The 13,349-nt window shown below is 34.2% G+C and overlaps 1 protein-coding gene across 1 annotated transcript in view; it reads right to left on the bottom strand.

Moving 5' to 3' along the window:
- Positions 1-3,542: 3,542 nt before the first annotated feature.
- Positions 3,543-13,349, bottom strand: part of LOC143224192 (XK-related protein 4-like) — an 80,362-nt gene continuing 70,555 nt past the window's right edge. Inside the window, exons 2-4 of the mRNA XM_076452625.1 lie at positions 12,238-12,823; positions 5,228-5,487; positions 3,543-4,606 (exon numbers count right to left, since the gene is read on the bottom strand). Of these exons, the coding sequence (XP_076308740.1) occupies positions 3,999-4,606; positions 5,228-5,487; positions 12,238-12,823 (1,454 nt within the window). The 3' untranslated portion in view covers positions 3,543-3,998. The remainder of the gene's footprint in view (positions 4,607-5,227; positions 5,488-12,237; positions 12,824-13,349) is intronic.

Here is a 13,349-nt window from a genome sequence, read left to right as displayed (position 1 = left end):
CAGTACTTTAAATATGTTAGTAACACCATTTGCCTATAGAACCATGTGTATTGCAGTTAAATACATGAATGAATATTATAAACATAAATTGAAACAAGTATAAATTCGTATGTAATCTACTGTCTTCCTATAGGAACACCATCTAATATGTTTGGTTGTTTTTTAATTTCGCGCAAAGCTACACGAGAGCTATCTGCGACAGCCGTCCCTAATTTAGCAGTGTAAGACTAGAAGGAAGGCAGCTAGTCATCACTACCCATCGCCAACTCTTGGGGTACTCTTTCACCAAGGAATAGTGGGATTGACCATCACATTACAACGCCCCCACGGCTGAAAAGACGAGCGTGTTTAGTGCGATTGAGATGCGAACCCGCGGCCCTCAAATTACGATTCGCTTGCCTTAACCCACGTGGTCATGCCGGGCCGAACACCATCCACCTTCGTAATACTAATAAATGTAAAAATGAAAAACTGCAGTAAAACGAAATGTTTTCTCCAGAACATACATCTTGTTATGTTAAAGCAATAAAATACAAACTATACGCCAGTAACACAATTTGCTTATATAAATATTATCTTTATTTATCAACTTAGTAACATCGTTTTCTCATAGAAACTTGGTGAGAGCTTGCGCCCCCTGTAATGTGTCCCTCCATGACTCCTAGTAACACTCTTTTGGCAACAAACAACTTCCGCCCGTCGAGTATTTCCCTAATTACTTTTGCTGTTTTCCAAAATACAAAACAACAACAACAAACAAACAAAACAGTTTGTCTTAAGTCTTCGAAAATCTTTGGTACACAATAACTAAAATGAACAATTAATCATTCTTATTTTATTGTTTTTAACAATTATTCTGCTTGCTGTTATGAGGTGTCTAAAGCTTTTGTAGTATACATATATGTGTTATGGTGACGCTAACTTTATAGAATCTGTACGAAATTTAAAAATGTAGCCAACACACGCACACACTTATACTTATAACGTAATTTTTTTACATGAATATGGATAATAAGTTTGAATATCAGACATTTCCTCATAGCTAAGTGACATTGTATCCGAGATCGTATAAATCTAATATTATTTTTTATTATTTTGTCTTGATACATACTATAGGCGTGGCTTAATAGGTTTTGGCACAGAAAACTTTTAGTTCTTAGATTTTTATATTTTATTGAACTTTATAGATGAAATGAATAATACAAAATGGAAATATTGCCTATCACAGCCATCTATTAGACATTTGACACTTTATTCCAAGAAAGTCCAACCTTGTAATGCACGTGTAACAACAAAGGTTAAACACAAATTTACAGAATTTTGATTCTGTATAAAATATAAAGTACCAACTTTAGCTCAAAGAGTATATTAAATACAAACTTTAGAGAGAACAATGAGATCATATTGTATTAGTTAACAGACTAGATCTACTCAAGAATTTACGGGCAGTAGTGACTGATTCTGTACAGCATGAGTGTTCAGACTGTAGACTTATAAAGAGTTGCGACTGCCTGTACATCACTTTGAAAATAATAACCAATTATTCTATACAAGGTAACACTTAGATCCGTCCAGCAAAAATAACGTATTTTTCACAGGACAACAGTCCAGATCTTTTCACACTGTGAAGAGTAAAAGGTAGCATTCAAAAGATGCTCGGACTGTTACAAGCATTAACCTTTTGTTCTGTAAATGGTAACTGTCCAGATGTGATCACATCTTTACAGCCAGTAAAAGGTAAGCAGTCGTAATCAGATTTCGTTCCCTCTATAAATAAAGTTATTTACAATTAAATGTTGCTTAACTGCATACGTTTTACATTCAACATTAAATCCGCAAAATTAAATGTGATTAATTTTTTGTACACCAAGTAAAAGTTTACTGTCCAAAATAGCCTCATTATCAATGAAAACTTTTAGGTTTTTAAAGATGAGCAAAGTATAATAGAGAGTCTTCTTCGGTAAATTTGATATAAAAATCAACGTGTTGATATTTTCATCCTGAGCTCTGCGTTATGCACACATGGTATTCACGACCAGACCAAAGACTCTTTAGGCTAAGTTAAAAGTGTTTCTAATTTGAAATTACTAATGAGGGTAAGGTCAACCAGTCAAATTCATCTATCATCTCATGGATTGTCTGTCACTTTTACAGTACACCCAATCTGAAAGTGAAATGTATGTATCCAGTGGTATTATGTATCGAACCTTATATCTTCTCAAACTGATTTCACTAATCATAGACTAACCTGGCAAGAGTTCGAGGTTTTGACACACTGACAAAACAATTTTCGTTCAATCTAAACAATGAATTAAAATATCTTTACAGTAAAATGTTTTGATGTTTTTATTCATTAGTTTTTAAATTATTTTCCTTATTCATAATAATGTAGAAATATATTCTACTAGTTTGAAGATTGTTCACGAACAGAAAGCCGAAATAATGAGAAACAGTTTTCATTTGTTTTGTTAGTTGCCAGTGATGTATATATTAAATCTCGTGTCTTTATTGCAGGACTACTGTTTTATTGAAACGCAATGATCCTTTTTCAAAAACATATCTAGTAGTTTTAAGTTTTATTACCCATAAATATTGCATTATTATCTGTGGTATATCTGATTTCGTAATATATCATTAAGTACTGTAGTACGTATTGTAGGGATTATATTGAAATGGAATGGTGGCCATAAAAATCTTCCGTTTGAAACAATCTTTAAAATGTCTGATTATTCGCAATGACTATTTTACAATATTAGCTGAGAAAAATTAAAACATATTATATTTATAAAACCGCCTAAATCATTAAATACGTTTTTTTTATGAAATATATAAACATTTCACTATTTTAACGAATTTAACTTAAGTAATTAGTGATTTTTTTGTCAGGGAAGTTTACAGAAAAAATTACGAACTTTAACTCTCCAATTCTCTTACTGGAGTATTTCGTCTAGTGTCTCAATGACTCCCTTCTGGTACCGCAAAGAATGCTAACGTGTGTATAATGGAAGATGCGCTATTATGGGCATATAATTAAACGTGATGGTTGGTTGATACAGATAGTGAGAAGTAATAAAATTGGATGAGGTATATACGAGCCACAGACTGTCGCGCTAAAATATAGATAATAAAAAGATGTTTAAACTTTATAAAGACAAGCAGGGATTGATATATACATAAGCTAGCTAGCTATAACAGTATAGAAAGTTTTAATGTTACAAACAGCAGTGAAACAAGAACGTTGCAATACAAAACTGAGATAATTAAAATTAAGGAAAAAAATTATCCGTACTTTGGTTTAGGCCATCATTGTACAGTAATTTGCCACAGTCGGAAAGTAAAATGAGTCACTATGTTGTGCATGCATGAACTGGGTCACAGCTAAGCGAAGTAGAAAACTGAGCCGCTATTCAACAAAACTGTTTCTCGAATACAACGTTGTTTGAATTAAATAACAATTTGAATCACTTTACAATAATTAGTTCACACCTGTGACATACGGTGCAATATCTGACGTTTGTAAAACACAAACCTTTAACATTAAACTAAATTATACCGTAGGAAACTGTGCCACAACAGTTGTGTCATATATACTGTATAAAGTATGTAGATGTATGACATTAAGATACGGAGAGACGGCTGTAATAAACTGCATTGGTCATTGAGACAAACATGAATGTAAATATCTGTGCCATATATGTAAAGCGAGTCAAATAATAATACGGAAAATTCAACATTTGAAACATGTTAAAACTATCTTTTACAGTATGTGAGTTACACTTGCAGGAAACTGTTACACACAATAACTGAGTTACAGAAATAAGTAATTGTAATGCATTATGGTCAAATAAACTATCTGAGTTAAAGTATGTATATTATGAATACACGAAAAACAACAAAACATAGTAAGTGTGCACATTTTACAAATAACTGTGAGAGCCAATAACACAAGCGGTGGTCATTTTTAGCTATGTTTCAGCTAGAGTAACTAAGAACAAGGCTTAGCAACAAGTCGCAGGGCGATTCCTACAAGGAATATTGGTTTCAGGATGACAAAACCGGTAGAAAAGCAGCATGAAAGTGATGCCTAAACTGAAACTGACAAAAACACAAATTAGAGCAGGCAGGTGGTACCACAAACTTGGATCTGTTCGAAGATACCACAAAATAATCATCGATGAGTTCTCAATGAATACAATGATGTAGTATGTTAGATACTTGAGTCGAGTGGGTTCGTCCTTCACGTTCAAGAAACAAAACAGGTAGACTGCTCCAATCACCATGTTAAACAAGTACTCTTCACACTGACGCTTCTCTCCAGTCTCCGAATCACAGAAGCTGGTTTGTTGGTGCATCACCCACACCGTCATTATGCCCCAGTGACCGATACAGACCGGAAACATCCAGTACCCATATTCGGAAGCAAATAGCCCCAAGGACAGGACCCTGGCCGCCGTGGTACAGTACCGCCATAGAAACTGAACACTCATTCCTCTCCAAGTTATATTCCGTTTGCTCTCCACTGACTGCCGTAAGGCCCTGTGGTAGAATACCAGGGACCAGGATAGCTCAAACAAAGAGGCAGCTACCGAAGCCAATTGGATGCCAACTGTGGAAATAAATAATAATAACAATAATTCATTGTTTGTTAACATAACTTGAGAAACAGTTTTTGTTGAACTCTTGGCGACTATATTTAGTTTATACGTTAATAACAAATATTTTCAATCTTGAGATGAACCTTAAAAAAGGATCAATGTTAAACGGATAACATTAACCTCTAATAAGAGTAAAGGGGAATAAAATAAAAGTGTCAGTACGTTAGTGATGTACGAAAACCACACCATCTTTCATTTTATTCGAACGTGAGATATTTTATCTACTAAGAGAAAACTTCATCTCATAATATGTTTTAAATATTTCAAATAATTTTAGTTTGTTTGTTAGTTGTTGTAACTCAATATGTAAGGATTTTCGTTAAACATTTAACGGTTTAAATTTATTTCCTAGTTACTCTTACTTGTGATAAGCTTTCCGTCAAATATTAACACTTTTAATCTAGTAGTGGTTAAAGACGTGCAGTTCGCGAGTATTGAAACTACATCATTGTTTTTATTCACATATCTTAGTGTACTGGAAAAAACCAAATATTGTAATTTTTACTTCAACTGTCATGTTTGTACCCCTAATGAACCGAAGTAACAAATTTGTTGTAAATAACCATACGAACCTGTCCAAAAGTCGTAAGGAATCACTACTCTGTCAGCTAAGATGTATATTTGCAGAACTAACTGAGGCGCGGACTCCATAAAGCTCTCTAACAGGGTCAGGACTGCAGTATCCTTATCTTCTTCAATAGTGAGTTGGTAATAGTTTACACTGTCGTCTGTTGCTGTCCTCCGGAACGTGAGGTCCCACTCTCTCTCTCTTCGTTGTTTCTGTTGTTGTTCTCTTCTACTTCGAATTCCGTACATAATGAGGTCAGTGTACCTGAAACACAAACACAGGACCAGTTATGGTGGTAATAATTAAAAAAAAAACACATAATAAAGCGTTTAAACCTTTAGTATGGTTTACGTAGGAAAATATCTGGGACTTTTAATATTCACAATGGAGAACAGAAGCTGTTATTTGTTATTTTACTGGAGAATAGGTTGAGATTCATGATCTCTAAGTAAGGTGTTGCTAATGCAACAATAAAACTAGTTTCTGTATGTTACAGTTGTTGATGGGTAAGACTTTTCCGTTAAACATTAACATTTTATTTTATTTTCCTTTACTCTTATTAGAGGTTAATGTTATCCGTTTAACATTGGCCTTTTTTAAGATTCATCTCAAGATTGAAAACATTTGTTATTAACGTATAACCTAAATGTAGTCGCCAAGAATGTAACAAAAGCTGTTTCTCAAGTTATGTTAACAAACAGTGAATTATTGTTATTATTATTTATTTCCACAGTTGGTATCCAATTGACTGCCTCTTTGTTCGAGCTATCCTGGTCCCCGGTATTCCACTACAGGGCCTTACAGCAGTCAGTGGAGAACAAACGGAATATAACTTGGAGAGGAATGAGTGTTCAGTTTCTATGGCGGTACTGTACCACGGCGGCCAGGGTCCTGTCCTTGGGGCTATTTGCTTCCGAATATGGGTATTGGATGTTTCCGGTCTGTATCGGTCACTGGGGCATAATGACTGTATGGGTGATGCACCAACAAACCAGCTTCTGAGATTCGGAGACTGGAGAGGAATGCCAGTTTGAAGAGTACTTGTTTAACATGGTGTTTGGAGCAGTCTACCTGTTTTGTTTCTTGAACGTAAAAGACGAACCCACTCGTCTCAAGTATCTAACATACTACATCATTGTATTCATTGAGAACTCATCGATGATTATCTTGTGGTATCTTCGAATAAATCCAAGTTTGTGGTGCCAGAGAAAATTTGTATGCGTAGTTTGGTAACGTTATTATTTACAAACACAAAGAAACAAACTTACAGTAGAATGATTTCAACTTGTGTAACTGATGTGTTACGTCTATCAAATACTGTAAACATTAAAATAAAATTATGTGAAGTAATTTGTAACTTAACGGGAATGACAGTTATGAGTTGATGTCTTACATATGAAACGTAAGGTTAATGATACCTCAAAACATAACAAGCTGAAAACAAGATGAGAAAAGAAAATACGTTAGTATGTTACATAGTATGAATGGGGACTACGTGTTATATGGTTCATGTTCTGTATTGATTTATATAATCATAATATAGTGCTGTGAATAAGTTATGCTCTGCGTAGGAGTAATATAGTCAATTTAGTTCCATATAATTGAACATAAGAAATTGAAATAATATGCTTTGAAAATTCTGATTCTTATCTCCGTCGATAATGTTAGTCATAAGTGTTTTCATGAAATGAAACAAAAGCTTACTCACTGATGAATTATTGATTCTGGCACGAAATGTTGTTATCTTTGTAAGAAATTTTAGGCTAATCGTAGATGCAGGAGATTCACAGCTGCTGAGCTTAGCGACAGCTTCTCAAAATAGTGAGGGAAAAATTAATCTTTCAATTTGCGCTTTCGTGTTACTTAACAAATAGACCTACACGATGCATTTGACAAAAACAACATTAGATAAGGAAGGTCAAAAAGTTTTACAATGTAAATATAATTAGTTATTTTTTCCACTTGGTTACATCGATGTAGTACTAGTAAGATTAAAGCTATTTTACTAACTGTTTCTTAATCTTTTGTTTTGGTGAAGAAAATCTTCAAAGTAGTTTTACTTTGTATGTGGCTTTCTTCAGGTACTTTTAAGAACCACTTATTATTTGTAGCGGTATATTCCAGATAGCATACCTACTTAGTATACTCTCTTCAGCTAGTTATAAGTGCTATATTATGTTGTCTTAATAACGAATTTTATAACTACACCCTTGTGCAAATTAATTGAAACAAATGGTCATTTTACAATATTTTCATCATGGCGGCAGGTGTAGGCACGCTAAACCCGCTGATTTCCTTTAATAGTCATTTTTTTCACACAGACGGCGTTATTAGCTGTGTTTTGCAATACAGTCGATCTATTTTTAGCATATATGACGATATTTTGAGGAATATTACGTCATTCGAAATTGCGTTAGAAGATCAAGGAGACCAGTCAAAAAACAATTTCTTACCAACTCAATGAAGAAAAAACGGTATCAATGAGGTCTTAAATACAAGAACTGGACGCAAGAACAATGAAGGAAGCTGTTATTCAGTGACGAGACTCATTTCTTCGTATAGGGTCAAAGAAGTCTGAATGTTCGCAGATCTCCAGGTGAGAAACTTCGAGAATCTCACATCAGTCAGTTTGTAAAACATCCCTTGAAGAAGACGTTTTGGGGCTTTTTCAGCTACTATGGCGTCGGAGGCTTACATATCGTAAAAGGTATGATGCGAGGACGACAGTACATCAAAGTTTTGCAGAGAAGAGTCGTTCCAGAATTGAAAAAGAGATTTGCAGATGGATCTGGCATTTTTTAGCAAGATCTGACTCCTTGCCACACATCGAAACTCATGAAGAATTTTATGACTTCAACACAAATAAAGATGCTGGACTGGCCTGGAAACTCTCCGGACTTAAATCCTATTGAAAATATTTGGGCGATCCGTAAAGAACGACTTCTTGGAAAAGACTGTACTACAAAAGATAAGCTAACTGAGACCGTAATTGAGGTGTGGTATCGCGATCCAAAAATTAGTAAAGATTGCAGTCAACTCGTGGACTCAATGCAAAGCGGATTAATGATCTTTTGAAAAATAAAGGCGGTCATATCATGTATTAATTTGTGAGTAATTTTTGGATTCTCAGAAATAAAACGCAAAAAATTGAAAAAAATTGTAATTTTCCGTCTTGTTTCAATTAATTTGCACAAGGGTGTATTTGAAGAAAGTATACGAAATCACGAACATTCAGGCAAATATAGATTTACGTTTCTGTGAACAACTTGAAGAAAATACACATAATAAACATATTTGCTGGAAAATACCGTAGCAAGTTAATCTCGGCTATTATAACCGACTGAAAAAAGTCTGCTAAATAGACATTTGAATAATATACCAAGTCCGAAAATCACACGGATAAAATTACTTATAGGAATAAACATACTAGCAGAATTTTTGGTCACAGTTTATGAATAATCTGCTTCAGTTAGCTTTATAGTTAGAGATCTTCACTAAAATAAGATTAAACTATGGTTGGTATACTTTTAAAATTTGGATTACAAGTACAATACAGACCAAGTTGAGAGTGAGAGAGGTAACAAGTACAATAGAGGCTACTAGTTGAGGGTGACACCGACAACAAACACAATTCAAGCAGAAGTTTGTACTGAAAAATATGTGTAAAAATAGTTGGTTTGGATAGAGAAAACTCTATGTAGAGGGTCTTCGTCATCACGGGGAAGTTTGTATTAATATGGTACAATAGAAACACATTTCGAAGGTGACACAGGTGAAAAAAAACAATAGAGGCACACGTTGTGAGAGACATAGACAACAAGAACAATACAGGGACATGTTGTGAGAGACATAGACAACAAGAACAATAAAGGCACAAGCTGAGAGTGATAAAGATGATTATTATAACCTTGAGACGCCAGTAGCGCCAATAAATATCTCTATAATATTAACCAAGTTCATAAACACAGTCAAATAACTGGTTTATGATACTTCTTCTAGTGACACAGCGGTATGTCTCCGCACTCACACCGTTAGAAACCGGGTTTCGATACCTGTGGAGGGCAAAGAAGAAATAGTCCATTGTGTAGCTTTATGCTAATTAACGTATCTAGCTGCGCATTGAAAAGTCCGTACTCAGCATTTTTAACTGTGGATTCGTTATAAGACTGAAAGTTAATGCCGTTATTCGGTTCAAAGCCCTAATATTGTCGCATGCTTTTGGCTAACAACCGTCCGTTCTTTGTCAGTAATGTAGTGTTAGAGATGGAATTTATTGCCTAACCGTTAAAAAGCTGTTGAGGTTGAAACTAACAAATTGTACACTATAAATTTTAATTCTTATTAAAAACTAAGCTAGATTATGAACGATTATACTTCGATTTCCTCGAACAATCAGTAAAAGAAATTCGGAAAAACTGATTTGTAATTTATAAGCATGAAAACGGATTCTGATAATTACTGAACCATAAAACTATAAATGAAATAAAAAGTTTTAATCGATTTTTTATTCAAACAGAAATACCTTCCCTCCCGAAATATATCTAAAAATCGTCTTATAGTTTGTGGGATAAAACTGATTCAACAAATGAATGAATTCGTACAACAAGTATCTCCTCTTTTCTCTGATTGTTTGATTTTTAACCTATGACTAGACCGGAAAATTAAACCTTCTGCTGAGAAATCCAATCCGAATGTTTGCTGTCTTCAACCTGTAAAACTATGATCTCTTTCTGGCGCTTGAATCATACAGATAGAACATTGTTCAGACACAAGCAAAATCAGACTTGGATGAACAAGGTCAGAAGGTGGTACTGACTTGAATCCACTATAATTAGCAATATTACCCAGATAAAATCCACTTATCAGCTATTACAAGGTTACAGTGTAAGTGATAGAAAGATGAAAAATAGACGTGTAAAGTGCTAGGCAAAATGGTAGATAAAATATATACTCTATCTCTATATATGTGTATATACGGAGTTTGGGAAATTAATAACCATAACTATTTAAAATAAAATATGCTGTCTCATGCAAAGAGGTTTTAAATAGAAGGATGACACTTTCAAAAGGTAAACATCTGATACAACTCATAAGATATCGATCTACTGAGTATTAGGTAGGAGCTTTGGATACAATACTTTCTTATAGGTAGGTGTACTTGATGGTCGTTGTTGACCAGAAAACGTACTGTTTACGTTTATCGTATTAAAACAAATGTCCGAAGTGATGAAAGTCGGTAAAATCGTATAGTTACAAAAGTGCTTTCTTTCTTTATGATAACTTTCACACAGACAGAAAAAGAGTAAATGGTTACTCCGTCATGATCTTTAACATATATTGATATGAACACTTAATATTTAGATGGTTGGGTGGCGTTTATAATCTGTAATTGTCCTGCACGTTTGGCAGCAGACTCAATCTCACAAACCATGGTGTAATACAAACTTAAAGATGACTAAAAAGTGAAATACTTACGAATTTTATTAATAATGTACTTATTTATATACACAAATATGTAGAAACAGGTAGTTTAGGTTCTCATTTCTAAAACAATTATGTGTAAATTAACAATAGAATGGAACCGTATTGAGAATTTACTGAGGATATTATACTTTTGATGTTTGATAAGTTTTGAAAATAATCTATATTAGTATATAATCGAATACTTCACATGTTCTTACAGTGTAAGATTTTTTTCTGGAATTTAAGACAATGGACCGGATCTTGAAGAAATAGGATTAAGAAAGCTGTGAAAAAAACAAAAGTATCCATGTTAATCACAAGAAGACAAAACAAGTATGTGTCTCCTGAGAAAATATAAATAACAGTATCAGTCATGACAAGTTAACCTGGTTTGTAGTACTTGAGTAAGTAGTGTCAATAAACTTAATGTGACAGGCACTGGCAGCCATCTTGCCCTAATCAAAACAGTACTAGTGTTCTGCTGTATATAATCATACTAAATTTGTGTCAGAAAAAAAGGGACCCAAAGTAAATATCGCACAAGGACCCACAACTAAGTATGACAAAGTATATGGATTGTAACAAAATAAACACCATTAGTATAAGGCTTGGTAGGGTAACAAATATTTTAATTGTGGAAATATAAGATTAACACTATACAAAACAAGCCAACTGTAAAGGGTGTGAGACGAAGTAACCAACTATATATATATAGGCTGGTAAAAAATAGGCCCAGAAATATATGTTACAATAAAACGGTCTCTAAGGGTATAATCAACAATGCACGTCTTAGCGTAGTTTACATTTCACAATACTATAATGTAACAATTGAACCGGTTTATATAGCTGGTAAGAAGTTGGAATGAACAATTTGTATCATTATATTTTAGCTAATTGTGGGGTAAAGAAGTTGGTGGATCAAATGATAGAACCAGCAATATAAGTTGTAAAGGTGTGACCAAATTAGTAGTGTGTGAGATAATAGCTCCGACAATATGAAAAGGGGGAATAAGGATCGTAAAAAACACAGGAACAAGATAACTAGCGTAAAGTGAAGATGTAGTCACACAAAAGTAATAAACAAGTTTAAAGTTTGAGACAAGGGATAATTAAAAAAATTGTATTTAAAACTCTGAAAATAGGAATAGTAAACACGACTGGCATACAAGACAATATATACTGTATACATTATTTACTCATACTACAAATCTCTATTTTGATTCCACTAAATGTAATTCTAGCTAACAGCATGGAATCATGTGATAGATTTATAAATGCACATTTTATTGTTTTAATTGGCACCTAACTTTGTTTAAAAGTGTGTGTGTGTGTGTGAGAAAGGGAGAGATGTCGAGAAAATGCTTTACTATAATACATATTCATAGTGGAAAACACGTGCTCATTCTGCCCCTCTGGGTAAAAATACTAATATTTTTCCATTGTTGTATAAGCAATAATACTATAATTTAGATAACGAACCGTTGAATTGACTTATATTTGCTGAAGCTAATTTTGTGATGGTTTTAAGTTGACTGTTTTCAGTTCACGAACCTGATCACAGGCCCTAGTAGAAGTACATGGAAGAAGATACGTATTGTCCAGTCTAGTTTGGACATTTTAGGTTGGTGTACATTAGATGAATGGTTCTTTCTCACTTTTTGCTTGTGGATGTACCAACGAAGACTGAATACATTCACAGTGAGGGCTGGAATGGCAGTAAACGCTACAGTTAGTCCGAACCACCACGTTTTATCTTCTAGATGCAGGAAGTAACATACAGCGATGTCCGTACCGATGTTAACTGTGTAGGAGAAAATACCGACAAGAGCGAAGACAGCATTGACTATTGTAAAGTCTTCCGCGTTGTCCACTTGTTTGGTGAAAATGAACTCCGTTTGTTGCAGAGTGTAATCATGACAAGGATAATGGTGATCTTGTAAGATGGTCTCCATTTGTATTCCCTCGGAAAAGTGAGATGGAGGCCCTCTTTGTTCATGTGCCATTCCTGCCTGGTATCCATGACTCCCAAGATAGTGGAGCTTCCGGCTGTAATGGAAATGGGCGTTATGGATGTCGTCCCATTGGCCGGGGCCTTGCATCTCCAGCTCATTAACCGATACCATTGGATGCTTGTCCACTATAAAGAGATAGAAAATAAAGATTCAACTTTAATTTATCTGTTGTTATGTCATCAAACGTTAATAAATATCGTCATGTATCGTGCGATGGTGTTTGATTTTATTTATAAACAATTCCAAGTGACTAAGAAACAGTAATGTAAATTAAAACAACAATTATTTAGGAGTAATATTTGTGTTATATTACACCGAGGTAAAACTAAAGTCACGCTGTGCTTTATTGGTTCGATATGCTATAGCTGATATGCTGCTACACATTCTGAAAAGTTGTATGGTGCTTGTAAATAGTCATATATTTTAAATTGTTACCAAGCTAACAGTGGTGTAATGTTACTACTATCAGCGGTGGATACAAGATTTTGGTGGTGGGGGGGATGATCGAGTAAGTAACAGTAACTTAAACTCGACCCCAAGCAAACTTTTCATTGTTACTGCAACGTAAATTTCATGGAATTAATTTAGAAACAAAGAAAAGAAACATATATGATAACGTTTCAGAATAGCCACTCAGAGCTCAGATTTTGT

This window comes from Tachypleus tridentatus, chromosome 8, assembly GCF_004210375.1.
Source record: "Tachypleus tridentatus isolate NWPU-2018 chromosome 8, ASM421037v1, whole genome shotgun sequence".
Classification (NCBI taxonomy): Eukaryota; Metazoa; Arthropoda; class Merostomata; order Xiphosura; family Limulidae; genus Tachypleus; species Tachypleus tridentatus.
This window is presented reverse-complemented; position numbering and strand designations above follow the sequence as displayed.